Source organism: Adelges cooleyi, unplaced genomic scaffold, assembly GCF_023614345.1.
Source record: "Adelges cooleyi isolate 19-005CV unplaced genomic scaffold, UGA_ACOO_1.1 ACOO_flye_CR_arks_rails_tigmint_CR_PRNA_574, whole genome shotgun sequence".
Classification (NCBI taxonomy): Eukaryota; Metazoa; Arthropoda; class Insecta; order Hemiptera; family Adelgidae; genus Adelges; species Adelges cooleyi.
In genome coordinates, this window is record NW_026096268.1 from 11,079,890 (window position 1) to 11,106,008 (window position 26,119).

At 33.4% G+C, this 26,119-nt stretch overlaps 1 protein-coding gene across 1 annotated transcript in view; it reads right to left on the bottom strand.

Moving 5' to 3' along the window:
• Positions 1–1,453: 1,453 nt before the first annotated feature.
• LOC126843188 (octopamine receptor beta-1R-like) overlaps positions 1,454–26,119 on the bottom strand; it is a 51,513-nt gene continuing 26,847 nt past the window's right edge. Inside the window, exons 2-3 of the mRNA XM_050580555.1 lie at positions 3,084–3,320; positions 1,454–1,868 (exon numbers count right to left, since the gene is read on the bottom strand). Coding sequence (XP_050436512.1) covers positions 1,517–1,868; positions 3,084–3,320 — 589 coding nt within the window. The 3' untranslated portion in view covers positions 1,454–1,516. The remainder of the gene's footprint in view (positions 1,869–3,083; positions 3,321–26,119) is intronic.

Consider the following 26,119-nt stretch of genomic DNA (forward strand, 5'->3'; position numbering starts at 1 on the left):
TACATTTTTGTTTCCAACTTTGGCCAGCCTAATTGCCCAAGTATGTACGTTATTGTTTGCATGTAAACCGACGCTAATCAAAACCGAGCCATTACCACCGAGATGGGCTTTTATTTTTTTGTGCTTTATGCGCGGTTTTACCTCGTGCCGGGTCCGGCTGGTCGCTATGTTATTTCGAATGAAGAAAAAAAACCTACATGTACCTTGCCTTTGAACGGCCACACAAGTCCACCGCGGGCTGACAAAAACAATAATTATGACTACCGCAGCCCTAGTGTAGAAATTGAATCAGTCATTCGGATAATTCTCCATAGAAGGATCCAGAAAACCGTCACACGCACACGTTAGGTTAGGTTAAGTAAATTACACTTATACAGTGTACATAAACTATATAATTATCCACTTTCTCAAACATATATAACACACATTTGTTTAAAAAAAATCACTTTATTAACCGACAACTGTTGCAGTTTGTATTTAAGGCCTCACACATAGATAAACTTTGAGTGGCTTTTTTTTTTAATCAAAATAATATTGGGGGTAGATTTTTAAAATTTTAAAATACACTATTAATACCGGGTTGCACTAAACGTTTACACAGAGATTAACTGGAGTTGAAATAAATTCTGTTGCATAAACCATGTTTTAAATTGTATCTGTTGTTAAGTTTAACGTTGTGTAAAAATGTAATATTATGTAAAGTTAAATTTTGTTATCAACGTTTTGCGTTAAAGTGGTGATAATGGAAATGCGCGTTATCAGTTTATCATTGATTAGACCCCGTATGCTAATAATATTAACTCTGCTGCTGATGATACCATTTATTCAAAAACCATTAACCAGCTTACTGGTAATAACCTGAATATAAAACCACGATTGAGGAACACTCCTGAATTTAACTCATGTTAATTTAACAAAAGATAAAGTTAAACAAAAGTTAGTTTATTACTGTGGTAAATAATTTACCAATAAATAATGACAAGTTTGGTGCAACCGGGCAGTAAGTGTAATATAGTCATTTTCAATATAAAATAAAACGGTTTTTGTCGAATTTACAAAATGGCGGGCGCTGTGAGACATTGACTTTTGGATTTATTTTTCATATACTTTATAACATATTATAATTTGTATTTATTTCTATAAAATGTATTTGCAACGAGGTCCCGTCGGGTTAGGTCCACTTGTCGAGCTCTCTCAGACTCGGTCCACTACGCTATTGCCTATACAATCTTTTTTTTTGTTTTACCCTGAATACACGAATATCGTTAACATATATTTTATAATATAACATATTATACTGTACAATTATTTACTAACGTTGTTGTAGACGGACAGTTGCGTTTGTCGTGTCGACGCCAAACCCAAGAATATATACTTTTGGTATTTACCAAAAAAAAATTATGGTTTTATTTTTTACGGTTTCGTTGGATTTTTGTTTTTTTTGTCGTATACCTTAAAACAGTGCCTCTATTGTTTTTATTTTTCACCTAACCCCGTCAACGAAGTGAATGTATTTTCACAAGACGTTCTGTTCCACACGGTCGTTGTCGAGCAGACCTATCGTGGCCGGGTTCATGTAGTGCACTTCGGAGACGTTGCTGTTGCACAGCTGTTGCCCGAAAGCCGTGGGTGTGGTGGTGTCGTTGCGGGCGTGGTCGTACCGGCGGCGCAGGCACGGCGGGCACCACGGCGGCGACCGCGGCCAACAGCTCTGCAACGTCTTCTGGAACGCCACGCGGAACTCGCGGTTGAAGTACGCGTAGATGAGCGGGTTCAGGGCCGAGTTGAAGTAGCCCACCCAGAACACCAGCACGGTGATCCACCGGGGCATCCAGGCGGTGCCGTCCAGTAGCGAACCCGTCAGGTACCTGCGACAGAAGACAAACATGTAATGGTACATGTACATGGTGATCCAACAAGACAAGTAAGACACACATTTTCTCTCAAAAAGGTGTATAATTTTCAGTGGCCAAGATAAAATACAACTCCATAGTTATATTTTTCACCACTAGAGTGCGCTAAGTACGGTAAAACCGGGTTACTTGGGACTTTAAGGGTAATTTGGGACATGAGTAAAACACTATTTATATTTTTAATATATATTGTTTTACTCATGTCCCAAATTACCCTTAAAGTCTCAAGTAACCCGGTTTTACCGGTACATTGGCAATTGTAATTGCGTACATTGTTTTTTAATTAATCACTTTAACTGCCTGTCCTGAAAAATTTCATTTTATGCGCAGTTAATCAGTTTGGCTTCTGTGTAATCTGTAGATAATAACATTAGTTCTAGATTTTTTATAGCGAAATCCCAGTTGTTAGAATGTTATCGACAATTGGACAATGCGAACATAAAATATATGAATTTGATGTGCTACCGAATTTGGAAAACCGAACAAATATGATAATTGTTAAGAGGAAATGTAGTATCTTAACAAAGTCATAGCTAATGAACGGGCAAATGAAAATGACAAATTTAAACGCTAACATATTTTAAATTTTTTGTCTACAAACTTATGTAGTTAAAAATATATGTTGCCGTTAAAAGAAACCAAAAATCTCCCTTTTTGGCTTATAAGGATTGGTGATAAACATTTTCAAAATATTGAAAAATGTAGTAACATATGTACCTAATGTGTGGATAGTATGTATGACCTAAAAACTGACTACGGTCATAGTGTGTAATCTTTCCCTATTTTTTGGTTTTTCTTTAATTAAAAATATGTTTGACTACAAAATTTGGAACTAATTGGACTATTTCGAATAAAAGATATGGAGCGCCGTCATTATTATTACTATTATTTTTTCGTAGACCGTTTATCTGTTTGGGTATTTTTTTTTTTAAATAAACCGTTATCGGCCATCTATGATCTCGGTAGGCAGAAATAAAACTTATTGCCAACAACCAACTGGGAACTGAGGCGGAAGGGGTAGGGGGAGGGTCATAATACATTTATTTTTTAATCTAGAACGTTTTCTGGACATTTACGGGGTTTTTTTTTTTTTTTATAAACATTTCATCGACAAAACAGAGTGAGAGAGAGAGAGAGAGGATAGGTCGACGTGTACGTTTTTATCCTTACCACGTAAAAAATGGTAGCCAACACGCCAGGAACGCCGACATAATAATGCCCAGCGTACGGGCGGCTTTCCTCTCCCGTTTCATTTTGTTGCTCGAAGCCGCTGGTCGGAAAGCCCCGGAGTCCGGGTCCGTTTCCACGTCCACGTCCTTGACGGCTTCCGATGTGGAAAGCGCTCCGAGGGCACTTATGCCGTTGATCTGCAGGTGCTTGTTCAACAAAGCGGCAGCCACTTTGCTCCTGTAAAAAAAAAATAAGAAAAAAAAATTATATTTCCAGTAAAAGAAAAAGAGAGAAATAGTTACGGTCTACTTGAAGCCCAACGGTTAAAATGATAAAAAATGGAACACGCTTTAGTCTGCTGGTTTTCGAATAGCGATTATTTCCGATCTATAATCTCCTGGCGATATATGATGGCGGTACAGTGTTAATTTTATGTCGTGCCCACGAATTAAGATAAACTGGATAGCCATAGGTCTACATGATAAGGTGAAACCAAAGTGGACACATCAAGTGCAAAATTCATCTAGCGCCATCTATCATAATAGTGGCAATTGACTATACTATCTTACTAGTGTAGTAATGAAATATAACCAATAAATTCATGGCAAAAACACAAAATGTAATTTTAGTATAGTGAATTGCTACTAGTATGATAAGTGTCGCTAGATGAATTTTGCACTTTGGTTTCAATTTGATAATGGTTTATTATACGACGTTGGCTATCCAGTTTATCTTAATACGTGATTGTGGCCAAATGTTTTTTAGTAGTTTTTTAATATTTGACCTTAATCGGTTTGTTGGCAACATTCACCGGGTCAGTTATTTTGGATACATTTAACCATTCATTTAATTGTTCTTATATATATATTATACACTTATTAGATAAAAAGCAACCGCTACTTTCGTGACGCTATTTTGTGTCGTTTTAGAGCGGGGGGGGGGAGCAAGGCTAAAACATGTTTCAGGGGAAAAAGGGTTTAAAATATATCTTTTTAGTTTGTCTACATTTATCGACAGTGCTATTGAAAATATTCTAAAACAATTTGACTGTTTTAAAACAAAGTTATAGTGCAACGCACTGTTGACTCTTGGGGTACTAAAAACTGTAAAACTTAAAATTAGTGTTTTTCAAAATACCTACATTCATTTTTTAGTGATAGATTTGTTGAAATAAAAATAAATGCAGCACTCATTTTTAAGTTTTAATGGGAAAATGTGATATTTTGAAATTGTTGGCTTCCTATTAAGCACTTCTCAGTTATCAATCAATGGTGTTTTTTTTTTTAATTCGTTTGATTATGCACTGATAAAGCCGTTTATTGGTTGGATTGGGTTTGGTCAGGTATGCATCTTGCACAATTTCAGTCCTTTCAATGTTTGTAGTTTGTAACTATTTACCTGTTCATTTTTATCGATCATTTTCATTACCTTATCAAGCCTGTATTTGGTCTGGACTTGACAATCTCGTCTTTGAGGGGTGGTGAGGGATGGGAGGAATGTGGTTTTTTAATTTGCTACCAAACTCGGTCAAACGTTAGTATTTATTATTTAAGAGCACAACTAAAACGATTTACAAGCAGGTACCTTCACTAGACAATTAACTCTTTGTACGTTATTTTAATTTAGGGTTTTTTTAAGATATCGAACCGTGGGGGGGGGGCGTCTTCTAAGCTGATTTTGTTCGACCGTCTGAACGGGATTTACAAGTGAATATATTGCCGCACCTAGTTGGGAATATTCAGTCCAAGGCAAAGCCCTTTGGGACGATGTCACGGCCATAATTCTTTTTACCAGACATTTCATACCACGCCATTAGAGGAGTGCCCTCTGTCTGTATTAGCACTTTGTACTATACTTTATTCATCGAGAAGATATTTTCAATATTGTTGTAAGTGTGGTTTTTTCCTCCGTTTTGGTTTGGTTTTCCGGCAACAATTTTTTATTTGTATATATATTTTTTTTAATAATGTCAAAGTTTTATTGGCGGCTAAAAAAACACACCCGTTGTAGGTATATTTTTATGTTGTTAACGCGATTTCATTAATTTCGCACCACTTTGATTTATTATCTATCCGGAAAAGGTCGAATCCATCAATATTGCACGGTTATCTTTTAAAACATTTAATTTAAATCGTTTATCTTCGTCCGCGACAGTTAATTTTATGCGCTCCAATTCGAGAACAAAAATTATCGCTGTCGGCACATATTGTTTTATTCAACGCTGTACAGTTTCTACGAGCATCTATTGGTGTTCAAATAATTTCTCCATTACCCAACTCCTTTATTAGATGTTCTACTAACCCTTAAGTAATTGTTACATACATTTGTTGTGGGTCATTAAAGTAGATAGTTTCAAGCAAACCACCCATGTTTGAAATTAATAGGAAAAAAAAACTTAATTGCGGTTCAAAGATGATACGTGTCATAAGAACGTTACTTGAATTTTATGACAGCGAAATATTGTTTTTTTTTAAATAAGTTCATCAAAAGTGAAGTGGTCTGAGTAATTTTTTTTCAGTGGTGTCAGATACAGAGAATCGTTAAATTTTTCAAATATTACTGTAATATTCAGTTTGGTTGACTCAATAGTAAAATGGACGAAACGAGCGCACAACAGGGATTAGGTTTGTACTTAGAGCCAGTGAAACTAATAACGTTTTTCTAGTGTTTATAAAAAATAATAACTATAGGAAACTCCTGGACTAATTTGGACAACGCTAATTAGTTCGTTAGCTATTATTAACCTACTAAAAAACTATTTAGTTATTAGTACATTTAAGCAAGAGAATTTATTTGAACGGACATTACATCATATGAAAATTTTCTCTGACCATTTTTAACTAGACCCATACTTTCTATACAGGCACACAATTAGGAACGTTGATGATGATGATCTCGAGATGGCATCGAGTGTCAGCAAGAAGTTAAAAACGAACAAATCGCAGGGGATTGAGCAGGCTGAGCAAAGCGTGTGGCTAAATGAAAATGCAGCAAAATGGGGATGCCTTTATGTTGATGTAAGAAGATAGACAGTATAAGGTACGTTGGATTTTTGCCATTATGTAACATGTTGTGTTTGTTGTAACTTTGATCATCGGTTTCAATACTCAATCGAAACGCAAATATAAGAAAAAAAGTATAGACTCGACCCGTCTTTCGCTTATTTGATGGGCACTATTTTATCGTGACACACACATACAATCTTATTGTCGTCGTCTTTAAGTATATTATAACGGTACAATACAATGAAAAATAATACAGTGATAACATGTGAACGATTTGTTGGAAAAGGCCACGGCGGATATGTGTGTTCGCCGGCGGCATGTCAAAAACGTTCACAATCGGCAAATAAATCATGTCGACGTTGGCAGGTCGTACAGTAGTAGCATCGAGAACGTGCTGCATTGAATCCACAACACGGGAGAGCCCATCAGAGTTATTTATATTTTGACTGTTCCCGTAGGATACGGTACGCCAGTATACGATCGGTTTGATCGCCGTGTAATTTATTATTTGAACATCTCCACATCAGCTGCACGTCCCGAGGCAAGACAAATATTTCGGCAAACGTTTACTTAGAGGTCCAACGAAACAGGTAGTAAACAACGCGCATAGCGTACAAGTATAACGGTAACCGCAAATTTGTCTATTCGTAAGAAAATATTGTAAAAAAATAAAACATAGTTAATCTCTACACTCCACGGAAAAACATTCAATCTTGGATTTCTTATCTCATGTTTCGTATCTCTAATCTCCTATCACTTATCTCTCATCTCTAATCTCCTATCACAAAGTGGAAGTGTAACGCGAAAATGGCGACATGCAATTTTTTGTATTCAGCCCAATAACATAATATCCACGTTGAAATAACCATCCATTTTCGCTTGAATAACACATAGGTTCGACGATAGTTTCAATGGCATTCTTTTTGATCATTTACGATGCCCAGAGATTAGTTGACAGATACACGAAGCACACTTAACAGAGTTGACCGATAGACTTTGGTCGGCTTGAGTTCAGTCTTGGGTTGACTAGGTCGCTGACGAATCCGTCTTCCTTTACAACTGTATATTCGTTTCAATATTATTTTATTCAATGTGCTTTTTACTCGATGTCAAAATTCTGGAACTGGAGAATTCTTTCGAGTGACCGATTCAAAACCGACGGGCTTGCAAAGCGGTCCACACAAACACCATAAAATATGTGTATACCTCTGTTTATCCGTTGATGAATGATCCAAAAGCATTGGGTTAAGTTGACGCCTTAACGGTGTTATTTTTTTTTTGTTGATGTTGCGCATTAGCATAAAATTAATGTCACTCTAACGTTGGTACGTGTAGAGTGTTATTATTATTACTTGTATATTAGCGAGTCGGCAGAAAAATAATTGTGATTTCGTGCAATATTTTGCGGATTTCCTAGTGGCGGCTTAATCAATCCGAACACGTAGATAACGCGTTAGAGGGTTTTATCAAAATTGTGCACGGGTTATTTACTGCGAAACTTCAACCGAGCGACATCCACCACCAGAAGCATCATTATGTTATACACTGACGGTGTGTTATTTATTATCGGTATAACATAATTTGTTTCCACTCGAATTGGAAATTACTGTAATAAAAATTGAAAAATGACAACAACAAAAAAAAACTCTCCCACGTTGTCCTCCTAATCTTGTATATTCCAGATGTTCTTAAGCCAATCGTATATGGTAGAAAATATGACAACCCATTGGTGCATGCCGGCGGAGGTGTAATAAGGAAATTTATAAAAAAGGAAACTATCTCTCACGTCTCGCGTTGTACATTGGATTTATCGTGCGAGTGGATAAATTATGGTACAACACGACCTACACTACCATATTGCCAAATTTGTCATCCAGTAATACTCAGAAAAGTATGTCCCTATTATTTAAGTTTTTTGATTCTTCCATTTTTTTCTTCTCGAGAGAGGAAAAAAAAATTATAGAAATCATTTTTAGTTGCACGAAAATTGTACAGGATAATATGATAAAAAAAAATAGCCAAAGAGTTGTTAGGTATATCCAAACGCCAGACAAAAATGTTGATTAGTAATAAATATTACAATTGACATATTATACCATATGTGGTCAGCAAAGGAATGGGTTTAATGCGCATTTTAAAGGGAAAATACCGGATAAGTGTAGGGGTGTGGTTTTTCTCCTAAAAATATGAACGGTCTAAGGTATGTGCTATTTCCCATCGTGTAATGGGTTGTATGATCATATTACACACCTATTTTGTAACTTTTGAGGAGTATATGGGATCAGTTATGTAAGATATGGTTAGATATTAACAAGGCGTTGTGTGGAGTGAAAAATAAATGGCGCAAATGGCAGAGATGCAAGGAAAGACGATTTGGCTGGTCTAAGTTTGGTACGGTATCGAGGCGACCAAGAAAACTAAACAACCTGAATTATGACTCGCTTAGTTTATCATAGTTCGAGTTTAAATGTTGTCCGTTTACATTCTCTTATTTTAAATTCGCCCCAAACTTATCCTATTTATTATACAAAAACTTATTATTTTAATGGCTAACGTGGCATACTTTGAGTGTTTAAAAATCAAATAAGGTTGAATATATTGTGTCTGTTTCCGGCACGCCAAAATTAATTATCACTCTCTCAGACGTATCGATTTTATATTACAGACACTTCAGTTAAAGTATCATTAATCGGGTTGTTAAGGTCTGACGTTGAATCTTCCGCGGTTACACATGTTAGGTGATTACCAAACCGACAGAACAATCAGATAAACTCAAGGGAGTTACGTTAAGATTGATTTAATTCGTTTCGACCGATCTCCCTCCTAATGGAAACTTATTCATGTCGAAACGTGATTGGTCAATAAAGCACAAAATACCCGTTTGTTGCAACTTAATCGTTCGTTTGTTTGCCGTTTCATTATATTATTACTAATCTACTAACTAATATATTACTAGCTAATAATAATATGCACAATCAATCGATTATACAAACAATGACGTTTATGTCATTGACAAATGCTTTATTTTTGGTTTAAAAAAAAAATGGAAATTGCAAATTCTGGGGTTTTATGCCAGGACCATGGACGCATTGATATGATATCCCGAAAAAAGAATTTCGAGTACACAAAGCCATAAGTCAGATCGCCAATCAACGATTATTGGCATTCCACTACACTTAGGGTCTTGGTATCAACTACAAGCTTATTGTTCATACCATTACGGTTCAGTTACCATCGAGGTTCGGTAATATTGTAATTTGCATTCTCATTTTTCTTGTCTTCGATTCGGTACTTTACTCTCTACACATTCTTTCAAACTGGTTTAGTTTTCCTCTACAAACTCTTTGGCCGTATTCCGTTATTGTTTTCCTTTGGCATATTTTAATCCGAGGCTCTTCTGGAATAACGCCAATTCGCTTGATCGTCGTCATTATCCACGTTTATTTAGTTTACACTTGAATACACCGAAGAATTTAGTAACCAGTACAAAATTCAATACAGCATATTTCGTTTGCCGTGTCAGTTTTTTAGTCCTTCATTTGACATGGCCAAAAAAAAAAAATAATAATAATAATAACAGCCCTCTGGCGTGCGCTCGAGTGTGTTTATGAAAAATGCATGCGCTCGCTAATTGACCCTTCGCCGAGCAAATGATAAATGCGCTGTGGAACAAATGGGTCGAAAATAAACAGCAGTGCTGTAGATGGAACGAATCTAGAAACGAGTAGACTCGTGCTCCGGTTGAATATGTGAATCTCGCGAGTCCAATTATCTCCAAACAACTATTTTTTCAGCCGTGGAATCTGTTAACAAAACACAAACGAGGTGCATGTTTATAAATCAAAAATTTCAGCTGCTGAGATTTTAAGACGTATTAAGTCAGATGAAATAATGGCTGCTTCACTCCTGATAATGAAAGCAATTAAAACGCGCATTATTCAAAATCATAACCAAATTCATCACAACAATATGACAGAATAATCTAATAACGAAAAACCAGATAAAATGTAAAAAAATGTACAACTTAACACGTTGTACAATTTTTACATTTTTATTCTTAGAATTGATATTAATAGATGTACAAAGGTCAGAGAGATGAAAAACAAATAATACTTAGAATAGATTTGACCACCAAACGTTGACAGGAATTCGGTAATGTTGATTAATGAAAAGAAAAAACAAAGCTGTGGCTATCAAATAGTTTAACAAAAGCGATTCTAAAAATTATCATAAATATCATCCTTACAAAAAGTAATAATTAGGAAAAAAATAAAAAATATACTTGTTTTCATTAAGTCTTACAAAAAATATTCGCCATAAGCAGGTTAGACGTTGCATAAGAAAATACTATATTTTTCAGTGTTTGAGTTCACCGATTTAAGGTTAAAACCATGTTTTAAAACTAACTTACTTAACCTAGTTTATGAAGCTTAGTCATTAAAAAAAATGTACTTTATATAAACAGGACTTTTGAAACATGATGATCATGATGTGGTAACTGTGCGCATATAGGGCATATGTAAATTTAATGTTTTATTTAGAAAAAATTAACAATTTTCATTTTATTACCTTCGTTGTACATTTACATAAAAGTTAAAACGTGTAATTTAATTTTTTATTATTATACAAAATTCCACTGATTTTTTCTCGTTTTACTATCTTATTATTGGATTTCTTTTTCTGAATAATTCCAACATTTGAGATTTTGTAGTTAATTTATTGTCATAGATGTCAAGTTATCAAAATACATCTGAGCGCTTTAAATGAGATCAAATTTTTTACAAAGTACGAAGGACGTGCTCGATGGCTGCATCGTGTGTACTTGGGAATTTCTATTGTAGTGAAAAAAACAAAAATATATGTCTGGTACTTAATTAAAATAAATGTTTACTCGTATGGAAAACCATAAATTCAAAGCAAAAGTTTTGCATTACATCGAAATTTTCACAACACGACCGAATGACCCGAATCGTCGGAGAGCTTGTAGTAGGCAATTGAAATGTCGACCGGGAGAACTAGTAGCCCACAGACACTTATGCACTGCTTGACATGTAACAATGGCTGTCATAAACCGTGACACACAATAATATGTAAGACTGGTGTGTTAGCCGGGCAGAAAATAACCGTTTTATTTTTTATTCAACAAACTAGAGTGCAAAAACTACTATAGTAGTATGTATAAAAAAAAACGGGTTGGCATTTTGACAAATGATTTGCATTTGCTATTAAAAATATATATATATATATATATATTAGTGAATGATATATTACTTTAACCGAGCTCATAAAGAACGTCAAGCCATATTGGTACTTTTTATAGAATGTCAATCAGTTTTAATCTATTCTAAAAAAAAAAGATAGATCTTAATAAATAAATGCTGCAAAAAATAGATCATATAAATGTCGAAATTTTACTACACATCAAGACAAATCATGGAATCAACAAAACACTATGTCCATCGCGTGCATAATTATTCGGTATTTTGTTTTGGCTCTTTAGTAGATTAGTTGGAATAGGTTAACTAACGTTTGGAACTTCATAAGAATTATGAAGTATATTCGGCTGAATATAAATTCTTAGAAGCACTTACGCCTTTGTAGATTTAAACGGTATTACACAGTGTCTTGGACGAGGAAAGTTTCTCAAGAAATAAAATTACGGTTTTTTTTTTTATATTTACAGAAAGAAAATGCTCGCTTTATAAAACGGCTTTTGGCGTCCACCGCAAAAACAAAGAGCAACAAAAATACTATAAGAAAGAGTAGATATTTTTGATTTTGATTTGACACCCAGACGCGATGGCGATGCTCATAAGTAACGTGAATCGTTCATATTGTAATCCACAAACTGATCGACCGGATTGATGGGAAATAACATAATAAAAAATAACCCAGAACGACGTTCAAACGATTGCCGTCTTTATTGGTTTATTCCTTCTAAACGATCAAAGACACCATATTTTTTACTGTCTAGCTACTCCGGCATCTGATTTTCCACAACGGTAGAAATTTTCTATTCTATTTTTTTTTTAACTGTTGCCTTTCGCACGAGCTCGGTATATGGTTTTCCTTTTGAATCGATACCATATTATTATTATTACATTGTTCCCCCCCCTACACGTGGCTTCTCCTCAATTTATGGATGCCACAATAACCCGCGTGCACGGGATATCCTCTAAGTATTAGATATTATATTATTATGGTATATAGCTATTGTGTAACAATAATATAATATTTTCCAATGCCCTTTGGATGTGTGTATCGCGAGAGATCCAACGGGCAGCAACGGGGTTTTTGGTTTTATCCACATTAATGTACTTAATTCAACCCAACGTTCGATTACCGAGCTTTATATTATGGTCGCAAAACGAATATCACATGTTCCGTATTCCCAACGGATGCGACAGTTGAATATTTTTAAATCCATCGAAACGCGAAATAAGATTAAGCGCGCAAAATAATTCCTACCTACGTTTAATACCGATTTCTAACAACTGTTAGTCCCAGCCACTGCTTTTGGATTTATACAAAATATATATATTGGTTCGGAGGGATTTTATCGAAGTAATTGTTATTATTATTTAATACATAATATTGTATACTTGAAATTGAGATATTTTATTTTACTAAATTTAGCTTGGTGTTGGGGAGATGGACGACCTAGAATTTTGTGGATGTTGGAATTGCAAGAAATAAGGCGACTAAACTTAAGCGTGTTTGTATGAGGTGGTAACAGACACACGGTGGAGAAGTGTGTGGATGCTATAAATAAAAAAACGAACATTTGTAGAGTTGATAAGAAACGGTGGTGAAAAATATTGTATAACTTAAGGCGAGGAATACATAAATAACCACAAACATTTGTAAAAAAAATAAACTCATTGTAAATGCGTTTCTCGAGTAGTATTTTTGAAGCACACGTTGAGTCTATTTGGCGGGATTCACCAACATCCTAGACAGATATTTTTAAAATGACATTTTCGTTTGCAAAAGTGTGCATTGTGCTAACTTAAAAAATTTTTTTTTAACAACTATTTATTATGTTAACCCGCACATAGATTCTCAGAGATATTACAGTTTTATGATTAAAAAATGTTGACAAACGATTGGACTGGCATAAACGATAGTCTTCATGGACAAGTGTACCCATAAGGCGAGTCATTAGGTATTTCAAATTTAAAAATCTCGCTAAATTGCCCTCATTCCATCCCAGAGATTTCCCGGTAGAAATACAAACGCACCGTGTGGTCTCGTGAAAGTGATAAAATACTTTCGAATGAATTGCTACCTATTAATCAGCGGTAGTTTCGACCCCAAGCCATACACATTTCTCAACATGGTGAATTATCATTTTTATTCACAAAGGCTTTTATAGTGATGCGGCGCTTGGTATGTAATATATTGCTTTCCAATACAAATACAAGTATTGTTTTCTTATGATAGCACTATGACTGAAGGGGTTAATGTTTCTGAAAGATAATATATGAACTTTGACAACTAATTTAAACGTCAAGCTAAAAAATAATGGTAATGGCTTTTGGCAACATAGGTACCACGGTGCCGCGAGGTTAACTGTGCTTTTTATTTAGGTCAGCCTTTGTTGTACGTCGGTTTGTCTTGCTCTCGGAGGCAATCAGAATAATTATAATTCTAAGGCTTTATTGTATTTTTACAGTAGGTCTTTGCAATTTACTACACAACCGATAGTCGTGCATTAGTCTAGTTCAACGTCTGAATACGAACCAACACATTTGCATTTTGTGAATTCGATTTTTACCGAGTTTACATTATAGATATCATCACAAAGTCAATAGAGTCAAGTTAGTTTAAAACATAATATACCTGTATTAAAATAATATTTTGGTCGTTTAGAATGCCAGTTAATACATCTTCTTAGGGTATTTATTATCATGGTTATTTTTCCATAAAGACAATTATTGACTTCAGATTAATAGAAATAATATTGGTCAACTTTGAATGATATTATTTTTTTTCAACATATTTTCCAGCTATCTAAAACCGGTGTTATTTGTTGTCGTTTCTCAGACCATAAAAAATATTTTAGTTTAACCAAACATATAAAAAAATTCAATAAGGGAATGTCTTTAGTTGAAAAAGGTTACCTGTAAACGATATAATTATAAAAATATCAATAAAGATAATAATGTCTGTTCATTAGTTAGTTCTTAGTTAAGTATCCTTAAATGTAGACGTTTTGGTTTGTTTTTGTTATTTTATAAACGCCCACAAGATCTAGTTTTCAGTCTAATTTAAAAATAAAGAGCAAGCAGTCGACAGGGTTAAACGAAACACTAGTGTGACCATGTTAACCGCTGTGCAACGTTGTTGCACACTAGACTGTTCGAAAACCGTTCTTTCGATATGATGTTTAATAAGAAAATCAAAATCAATCAACTCGTGTGTATTTTCCTGACAACATAATCGTATTTTCAATGGGATGTTAACGCATACAAAACACTCGCCAAAGTACACACACAAAACCTTAAATCTATACTTGACATACACGTCCGTGGCGCATTATGAACGTTTCAAATATTCTCTGTGCCACGTCTAACCTCTTCTCGTTTGTGTACTTGGTTTTATGGTAATTTTCGACAATATTTATTCATGGAACCTCGGGGTTATCGCTTTTTAGAGTAGCTTTCAACTAACCGACTATTCCTCCTGGCTGTCCATCACATACATAAATCGTGTTGTGCTATCGTTATTCAATTTTGTCGTTATAACCTTTTTTTTTTATCATATTTATACATAAATATACGTTACATTCTGTTTTGCTGTGTGATAATAAAACAACACACAAAACAAAAACAGAAGAAATGGAAAGAGTTTAGTAATAATTAATCCCGAATGCGATTTGTTAAAATGTCACTTCCACTATCACGCGACAAGAGATAAGTGAAAAACGATAAGAGATAAGATAAAAGTGATAAGAGATAACATATCTATGTTTAATTTTTATGAAGCAGTGAAAATAACTAGTTTAATTTTTATTTTACCGAGAAAGGTATGTAGGTATACCGAACGGCATACCTTTCATCTCAGTCCGGTGTCTGAAAGCCAGTCGACCATAATGTTATTGTTGAAATATTATTCTAATTTAAATTACACAACCGTATGCAATATACACATACACATTTAGACAGTGTATTAATGCGGTTTATAGGCCGGTTCATGTTATTTAGCAATTAGTCATCTTGTTTCATATTCGTGTACAATTGGGGATTATATTAATTATTGCCACCGCTGTTTTTCATTTCTAGTCTAATCGCTTGTTATCCAAATTTCGTGCTACATTGATTTTTTCAATTAAATGCAATTATATGCACAAAAAAAAAATGTTTTATCAAAGCCTTATTATATATAACGATAAAAAACTACATATTTTTATGTATATAAAACACATATTACGTCAAAGGGGTGGTGAAGTTTAAACAGTAATTGTTAAAAATCCATTAGCAACATACAAATTTTAAGTATCAATTAAAAGCAGAACGACCTGATGAAAATAGCCACCGGTCGATAACCAGTTTTGAATAAATACTTTTTTAATGGTTAGAATAAGTGTAACATTACATCCATAATAATAATTATGCTAATAACTCAAAGAGTATTTACCCAAAACTGGATAATGACCTCATTGGTAAATCTGATCTGATACATAGGTTGTCATTTGACGTGTAAGACTCATCCGTTTATAAAAAATACCCTAAAAAACTGTATTTGTAACTTAAATATAAAATACAATGTTTGATAAGGATTTTGTTTGAAACTTTTTTTAGCTAAAATAATTATTTCATAGAAAAAAACTGTTGTAACATAAAAGTTAAATATCACAAAACACATGTCATGCATTACCATTGATTAGTTACCAATGTAATTACTTTATCTCCATCGTATCACGCGATATTGACAATCGGGCCAAACCTCTCATTCTAATACCTATAATTGTAAAAATAAAAAGCCAGCAAAGTGGGGACCGAATGGTCATAATTCATCGTTAATAATTGTAATAACTAAAATTTATCGAATCAATTTAAAAAAAAAAACGCTTCGATGTCAAACTGTAGATGGTAAAAACTATATTAATCATTTCATAAACAATATATGAAAAAAAAAACCGCTGCCAAATGGTTGGCACGGAACTTCCTAAAACCCGAATTGATCGCATTCGACTACTTTGATGAATTAAATATGTTCAAAAGTAATCTGAAAAAAATTACAGTTTAAATAAAAATAAAAAAAATCATCCAATTGCCACTCAAATTTAATCAATTCGTCAAAGACACCATGGACAAGCATATTGGTAGAATTTGAAATCTGTTTTTTGAAAGAATTTGGAATTTGAAAAAAAATTACTGCGTTTGGTATGTGTGTTTTTTAGCTGTTAATTTTCCATTATTAATATTATCATATATTATACAAAGTACTGATCAGTATGCTGTGTCTTTTATAGCAACCTTTATAAAAGGCAACTTGATTCATTAATTATTACATATATAATAAAACTGTATCTCTCTCTGCGACTGGATGGACGATATAATATATTTCTAAACATAGGCCTATAAACAAAAATATTAATTCTATATTAATAGTTATATGATTTGAAACGACTGGATTTCTTTGTACAGCAAGTCTATAGACCAGAAATTGTATTCAAAAGGTACTTTATGGGGTAAAAATAAAACATTTCAGCTCTTCCCTTCAAAATAGAGATAAACACCTTAAAAACTTTAAAATTTGATACATTTTTCTATACTAAAAATTATAACATTTTAGAAAACATTATGGAATTGGAATAAATTGTATGGAATCTTCTTTAGACACAGATAAATCGATATGCAACAAAAACCCTGATACTGAAAAAATATCATTAACCCTTCCTGGAGGGAAACGATGGAAACTTTTTTCAGGACTTATTATCTGAAAAAACAGACTAAAGCAGATATAGTGTGACTTAGTCACTGATCCAACTTTTTTTTTAATTAAGGAAACCCAAAAAAGTCACACTGGTACCCTATTAAGTTTTCAAGTATTTCTGTGTACATGTCTTTTTTTATTTTATACAATCTGTTGAAATTTAAGGAATAAGGTTATGTGAAGATTGAAATGTACAACTTATTTTGAAACTTTTAAAAGATGACATATTTACCCAGTGGTACTAATTCTCGATTATGAACTTAATTTAGTTAATTAATTTAAGCGAGATCACTGCTCCGATTTTGCCTTAGACGACAAGGAGGGCTTCCGAAGTGTGGTTTTTGTGGAGGTTGGAAATGAGTGGATTTTTGTGATCAAAAAGTTTCATGTAGGTAGGTTAGTTTGGCTGAGTTGTTTAACATGCGAATGTTGAGGTCATAGTGAATAGTTTTGTTGGAGATAATATATAGATGGGCTTTAGTGATTACTCTTAGGATTTTTAACTAGAATTTCGTTTGCTGCGCCAGATTGGTTTGAGACTTTGAGTCAGGAGTTGGTGTACACAAATTAAAGATCAACCGGGTCTTGGTTGTTTTTCGATTTTGAGATGGCAAAAAAAAATTTTTTATGTGGTTTTTCGCCGCAGGAATGGTATATTTTGTAGGCTAAACAATTTTTTGGGGGGTTTATAGTGTACATTAGGTACTGCAGTTCGTGACAGACAATAGAATACATTAAAGTTTTGATATTTCCACCGGACGAGAACGTCTAAAAGGTTAACAGGCAACGTTTATAGCAATCGTTGCGTTGGTTAAGTGTAACCGTTTTCTTATCTTTACACCGACATTATACTATTATACAACTACAGCGATTAGTTACATTAGTTAAGGTGCTCGGTGGGCGATTTACATGTTTTTCACTGAATGTAATTTTCGAACAGATTTATTTGCTCGAGGACATTTTTCTCTTTTGCACGTGGTTTTAGTAAATGTGTCGACATTTTCTGCGTTGTTGAACGCGAGGCCGTCTCGTTCGGGGGTTTAATTCATATTTATGAAGTCGTTTATTTATTTAATTTTATAGCTCCCATAAAAGAAAACGTACTTTCGGGATACATCAAATTATAGTTCATACCGTTAAAACGAATGAGTTTTCCTACTGTACAAGGAGTCGAACGAAAGAATCATACCAAAAAAAAAAAAATACCCCTAAACGACCATTAACTTTGAAATAGTGGGTCACATATTATTATTGTGGTCGTATCACAAGATTAGTCTGAAACATCCAAGTTGGACGGGCTGTATCCAAAATTTAAGCTTAGGACAGCTAACAAAACTCATACGATATATTTTTTTAAATAGTTTTGAAACTATCCCAGACTTACAACTGTATTGTATTATACAACTCTTCAGTGCCCACCGTAGCACAAATGCAACATGTATATATTACATACTTTTAACTTTGACAGAAAAAAACATATTTAATAAGAGATAAGATATTATTTAATATACGTAGATTAAGATATATAAGGATAGTCAAATTCATTTGTTAGGCAGGCACTTACTTCCTGGCGAACCACGGATATTGATATATGAGAAATGTTAAATATTGAAAAATTTTGCCAGTAAAACGATTAAGGCTAGATATTATAAAACTACTAAGAAACGTTTGACCAGAACATATAGTTAAGACTATACTATCATCATATACCGCAAGGAGATTATAGATCGGTAATGGTTATATAAAATTATCAGGACATATCCATTTATTAATGTATCTGCCTAAAGTGTAGATACTCTTAACTGATTTTTAATTGATTTTCCCAAATTTCTGATAATTTAAATTTTTATAAAGAAAATTGTACATTAAAAAACTAAAATAACCTAGTTATGTTCTCTGCTCCACGGAAAAACATTTAATCATGGTTATGTTATCATTTATCACTTACCGCTTATCTCTTATCTTTAATCTATAATCAACGTTTATTCTTATCCGTTTGTTATATAATAATCATTAAAAACATTTCCAACTTAAGATTTTGGTACACAGTGCATTTTAACTCTATTTCATCATTATTATTTAGGCATTTGTTATAATAATAACGATCAATTTTAATAATTTATTTCGTTTTTACACTAAGTTTTGGTAAAATTAAGAATAATTGTTTCGCAAACATTCTGAATAGTTAATGAAAACGTCGGACGTCAGGCCACTATATTTTGTTAGAGAAAAGATTTCTCGGAAAACATTCAAACAATAAATTAGCGCTTTAATGACATCCAGTGAACATTTATTAATTTAGTTACACTGAACTAGTTTCCACGTAAGCGGTATATAAAAAAGTTTCAACAAATTTTAAGAACTATAACAAAACTTATGTTTGGTTAAAAACTAATCGAGAGGTTCGCAGTATTGCACGGAAGAAATAAATGTTGTAGTTTATTTTTTTTATAAAACCATGTTTTAAAGAATAGTATAAATATAATATTTAAAAAATGTTTACCGGTAACTGAATTCTTGTTCTAATGCAATTTAAATCTTATATACCGACCTGGTTTGTAAGTTAAATTCGATCAAACTGTTTTCGTTCTGTATTCGGTTAATAGAAAAAAAAATGTGTATTTTTCGGCTCACCTGAAACGAAACAACAATAATATGGTAAATTTATTGATATTGATATTTATTTATATTTATATTATTTGAATTTCACGACGACAGTAAGTGATATTCTGAAGTTAAGGTTAGTTTGGCTTTTTCGATGACATTGTCAAGTGTATGATTTCCCTTTTAAGAAACGTTACCATTTTGAAATATGTTGTACCATATGAAATCTGTTTAGGGCCACACCGTGTAACCTAACCGTGTGTTTTGTGTGTTGTTTTGAAGGGGAAAAAAGCACGTGTTTTACAAGCAAACCCATGTAGAGTGGCTCGAGTCTCATTAGTCGCATACCGTTAGTAGTACCCCCATTGCCAGTGGTGGACTTACACACGGTTAATCATTTTAACTCTCGACGACGGGCATTAGCTTAACCGTTCGGTGGATGTGTATAGTTCGGTCGGGTCGACAATCAGAGTATTAAATGATATTCACCGGACCAGGTGCTGTAACCCTGTTAAATCCCCTCAGCGGTTTAAACGAACAGCAAGTGTGTAAACTATAAGTTAAACGTTTTTCGCCAACCCGCTTATAATGGCAAATTCAAATTAATCCGATTTGGACGAGCCCAACGTTGTTAAAGTCACGGTTAATATTTAAGAACATCGGTCTAGTGGGTAGAACTAAGGACAACGGGTTTTTTCAAATTTGTTTAATCGTGCAGTATAATATTATATCAGTTAGCACGTTTTTGTACTTGTATTGATTTTAGGTAAAAATGTTCGAGGGAAAAAATTTGACCAATACAAATGCGAATGGATCAAAAAAAATGTCTAAGTACTAAATTTCTAAGTGCCAAACTAATTACTTTTGTTCAAATGACATTTTTTCGTTTACACGGACACAAACTCAAAATTTTTAGCAAACTCCATTATTGTGCCCGCCGTAGGACAATAATGGCATTTTTATTTGAGTTTAAGTTAAGACTTTTTCAGACTTTATACATGTGTATAAATATAATAACATCCCTAGGCGACGACACGCGTGGACGATTGGGATTCAACGGTCATTGGTGTTTTCTTGTTGAACCGGTGACCTTGGTGAGAGAAATATTATTATTTTCCTTACATTGGTCCCGAGGATTTGGCAGTGGGTTGTAGGTCCTAAAACCTTTAAATAAATTAATATTGTTGAAGCTCAATCGTCCGCAGAAAAAAAAAGTGGACGAGAAAGACTAAATAACGCATTGTATGCGACCGTTTTTTTTCTATAACATTTCAGTTTTACAATAGGGGCACAATGGATAACTTTAGCGACTAGTCAAGCTCTAGTTTTCCCATAGAAAATCGTCCAAGGTCGACTACAGTGGAATTCGTTGAGTAATAATTAATATTTTAGCAGAAACCAGAAAAGATCAACGAATGTAAGTACATTTCAGTACAATTGAGTATATTTTATCGTTTGCCTCCGTTGAATAACCGAGCAAATTAAGATTAAACTCTATTTAAAAAAAAACAAAATCCTTAAAAGCTATTGCGAAAAGCAATTGAAAACGAAACCGTCGAATACAAAAACTTATGCAAAAGCGAAATAATTAATAATTATTTAAGTACTTATTATTGTTTTTTTATTGGATTTCTTTCAATGTTAATTTAATCAGTTATTTATGCTGAACAATACAAGACGTATCGAGTACATATCGAGAAGAACAAACAAAAAAGTTTTATCTTTAACTTTTCGGTTGTGGTAGTTTAGTATTGGAATTGTGTAAGCGTCCAACAGTCATTATCGAAGAAAAGAATTACTGCAAAGAATGGAAGGTCTCTGGAGGGCGTTCTTTGCGAACAAAGTAATAAAGTGATGCGCAAAGTTGGACAACCGATTTATTACAGAACAATAATTGACCTATCGTTTTAATACTAACTTCCATAACAGCAATGTTCTTGTATAATACACTTGTGTGTCTGCGGACAAGATAGCTTAGACGTTTTTATTTAAACGGCTTCTTTATCGTTTTAAAGTGTCTTTCTAAAAAAAAAATTCAGGATAAAATCTCCAAAATATTTATTGCTTTTCTCCAATATTGAATTCGAAACGTTTTAAATTCGCCAAGACCGCTCTATTCAAACAAATTTCAATAACTCCTCTCTTTACACGAGACAAGTTCCAACAAGGTAAATATAATAGACGAGTTCACATAACCACTAGCAAGATTTCGTTTGGTTTTTTATTAGTTTACATATTTTTTGTCCCGGCACGATAACTGAATGCTAGCCGAAATAGAGGTCTAATTTGTAGCTCTACTATGTGCTGGATTATTTTCAATTACCGTTGAAATAAAAAATATGCACAAGAGCTTATACAAGGCGGTTAGGGGAGCACAATATTGGTTTTATTTTTGCAGGTCATCCTCTAGAAGAATATCGCCAACACCCCCCAATGGCGTTAACAGGATTTATGTACACCGCGGACGTTGTGAGTAATTAGATTAAGTATTTTTCGAAAACGGTTTGACGAAAACAACAACAATAACTCTCTTATAACTTTGTTTGTGTGTTTGTATAAGCGATCAAATTAGCGGGAAATCGTTTCACCACTACACAAATCACTTCGGGCCATCTCAAGAGAGATAGAGAGAGACTCTTAAATTCGTGTCGAGCCTTCGGACAGTTTCGGTCTGACGTCGATTGCCTAACCTCAAAAGACTTATGGCAATAATTCACTTGAGAAGTTGATCGAGGGCGCAGACTCTCACACGACGTTATCTCGGGTAAACGATTAAATCCAATAACAATATTATCCTCTCTTCTGCGGAGGCAGGGCTATCTCCGGATCCTGCTAAAATATAGCTCGAGGCAGTGGCGCTGTTTACAAACAGAAAAGAAATTACATAATCTATACTACACGGGCTCTTATGGGAAGAGATGAAAATCTTGTTCGGCATCTTGAGAAATGGATAGTCCTTAGGTGTAGGGGAGTTGTCATTTTTCTGATAAACTCTAAGGTTTCCTTTTGTTTATTATGTGGTAAAAACACAGATATATAAATTATAATAAGCTAGATTGCTAAGACGCTTATCACTAGTTTGCAATCCAGTTTATTATACATGTATATATTTATGGCGGAAAATAAATAACGAAAAAATAGAAACGATTAGCTGTTTTACCGAATATCCGCCAATATATTGAACCGAACAAAATATATGTACATGTAAAATATTTTTTTGTATTTTGTCATAACACGGAAAAACATTTATTATTATTGCGCTGTACGTGATATCGGTATCATGTCGTTATTTTCGGCCTAACGCATTCGGCGAAATCATTATTATGGTATTTTTTTCATACACTTGTACATAGTACAAGTAGTACAACGTCATTACTCGATATTATTACATAGAAAACTACATATCGTGTATAACAGCCAATGATTTACCGTTGCCCGTCATTTGTATGTGTGACGTGTAAAATGTGTGAATGATATTTTACAGTTGTACAGTGGCTGAGCTTAATACAAGAAAAAAAAAATTGATTTTTAATAAGAAGAAAAACACCCAATGTGAGTCTAAATTGTTTTTTCTAACATTCCTCTCCAAAATGTCTCAGGTTTTTGACATTTTATGTCTTTATTTTGGCACACAACCGGAAAAATCGAGAGTGTTACCAAAAAACCCAACGGAAATTTATCCATATATGTATATATCCTTATACATCCTTATATCCTTAAATATCCTTCTATATCCTTATATTCTTATATATCCTTATATCCTTATAAATAATTAAAAAAACTTAAAATGTCTCCCGTGTTGCGGACTCTACCTTTTTTCACCTAAACTTCAATTACATAATGTGCTACAAAGCGCATAAGCACATTTATTCTCAATATCCTGTTTTGGATTTCAGAAATTCTATTGAACCGAACTCGACTTTTACAATTATTAGTAGACTTATTGTATACTTATAGCAAATGTCGTGTAACGCAGAATGAGAGAGATATTATTTTGTTTATAATTGTTGAACGTAGAAAAGTTTCTATTAAATAGCTGATAAGGAAAGCTCTTAACACACACACACAGAACAATGTGGTAGGAAATTGCCAAGGACGGGTTTGAGTATGACCATAAATCCTAAGGCAGATTATCATCTGTTGTGATTCATACCTAGTGGTACGTCTCTCGGTTCTCGTTTATTTCGCCCACGGCCAGAAAAATAAAATACCAACTGATAGCGGTCGCGGAAAATCTCTCTGGAAAGTCAAAACCGAAACGATTTCGTTTTGAACGTTAAAATGATTTTGGTAAACCTTTGGCCAAGTGTAAACCATCGACCTCGCCCAAAACGACCAAAGAAATAGAGACGCTTCTTAGAAAAAGGGCCCAATTCGGCTTTTGTCTTCATTTTTTTTCTTTTATTTGATGTTCTGGTGGAATATTTGCCCAGAATAGTAGAATACCATGGATCGTACTGTAATGGGAAAACATAATTTTATTTTTAGCTAGAAAAAGCGCCTAATAAGTGTTAATTTATAAACCAAAGTACAACTGTGATTAAAAAAGTCTTACAAAGAAAAAATATATGTAAAAAAAAATGTTCCTAGAAAATGAGTTTTTTGTGTTTTCGAAATTGGGCTATTGTTCTAATAAGCGTCCCAATTAGAAATAGATTCGAATATTCAAAAACGGTATCTTGCCTGTATCTTGAATAAAAATGCAGACATTATTTATACATTTATTTATACTGTATGTTATAACGTTGTTCTAGAGTGGCGTAACACGAATTTATGTGGCGAACGATTTGACAGTTCAAGAAAGTTTGACGGTTTACGACGTGCTTTAAGATTGTACATAATATATAATATTTATGGCGTTACGGCTGTTTAAGTTACTATTATTATTATTATTGTTGTTGTTGTAGGATTCGCCAAGGTCGATTTCCATACAGATTGTAAAAAAAAAATGTCGATAATAATAAAAAAAAAAATAAAAAATTGGCAATTATGTTCTGGACGACAGTGGCTTTGTAATCGGATTAGCTGTTAATAATAATAAGCAATAACTTCTTTAAAATGTCTCCCGCGGCAAGATTATAGTACCATTGAATGTGAACAAATTTGCTATTAAATTTTTTATGAAAAAACCCAACCAATACACATGTGAGAATGACTCCATTTATATAATATATATTTTTTTTATCGTTTCGGTTTCAAAAATGTTATCTTAAAAACAAAACCTCTTTGTTTTTCGGCCAAAATAGTTTTATTGAATTAACGTTATTTACACAGGAAGACAAAAACTTTCCAGCAGTTTGTATAATATATATATATATATATATACATATATGTATGTTATGGCCTACTGCGAAAAAACAACCAAACTGACAAAACGCACTTGTATCGAATATTTATTAGACCGGAAACACTTTGTGTATTTCTAATAAAAACATTACTGATTGTTCAAACAAGCTGTGAAGGCCGAGTTAAAACTTCATTTCAATCCAAGTATTCCAGAACAGTTGGGGTTTTGCAAATACAAAGTTACAACAAATTCGGTTATCTATAAGTAAATTTAAATTGCTAGTCCCAGTACCTAACAAGTAACAACAATAATATTTTTTAAGAACCGTTTCGTTTCAAAAGTGTTGAGTTGAGCTGGTTTTATGTCACATAATCCGCTTTATTATTATTATTCTAATAGTGTCTGCTGGCTAACCTCCGACAATCGTTGATGATCTCTCAAAGTATAAGCTTAACTTAAAGACTAACAATGTAATTTCCCTCGAATAAACCGACCATGATGTTGGAAATGAAATCATTATTGCCATCTCGGGTCCACAAAGATAATATTGTTAATTGTTTTTTTTTAACTCCACATTAATTGCAAATTGACGCTGTTGTTGTATTATATTTTTTAATTAGAAAAGCAATCTCTGTTTTACTATACCGGACAAATTGAAAAGTCTGAAACCAACAAACATTACGGATTAATAATCTGTAGAAACAATTATTCGAATGCGGTTTTCGGGTAAATATATTAAAATACATTCTAAACCGACAGATAATAAAATACTGGCAGTTTAACATATTACTGATTAATTGGTAACGTGCCTAATTCAGTCAGAGTTAAGTACTACGTCTCTTTAGAAGATATTTTATTTTAGCGCTTATGTGTATTTTATTTGTCGGTTTACCGGAATAGGACCATAATATCTACAAAGGTTATTTGATAAATTAAAAATGAGTTGTTTTAAAAGTAATAAATTCCAAGTTATCAATTATAAACATTCAGTTCAAACACAAACAAATCGTACAAACTTCCGTTGTCCGGAAGTAAGTGCCGGTATGAAATTAAATTGATTTTTATGGCTGATTATTTTTTATTTCCTTTTCACTTGGTGAAATTAATAAAAACAAGAGCTCATCATAATCGACTGTGTACTCTCGCCGTCAATGTTTTGTTGTAAGTCCGAATGAAAACAATACAAATCGGTTAAACTA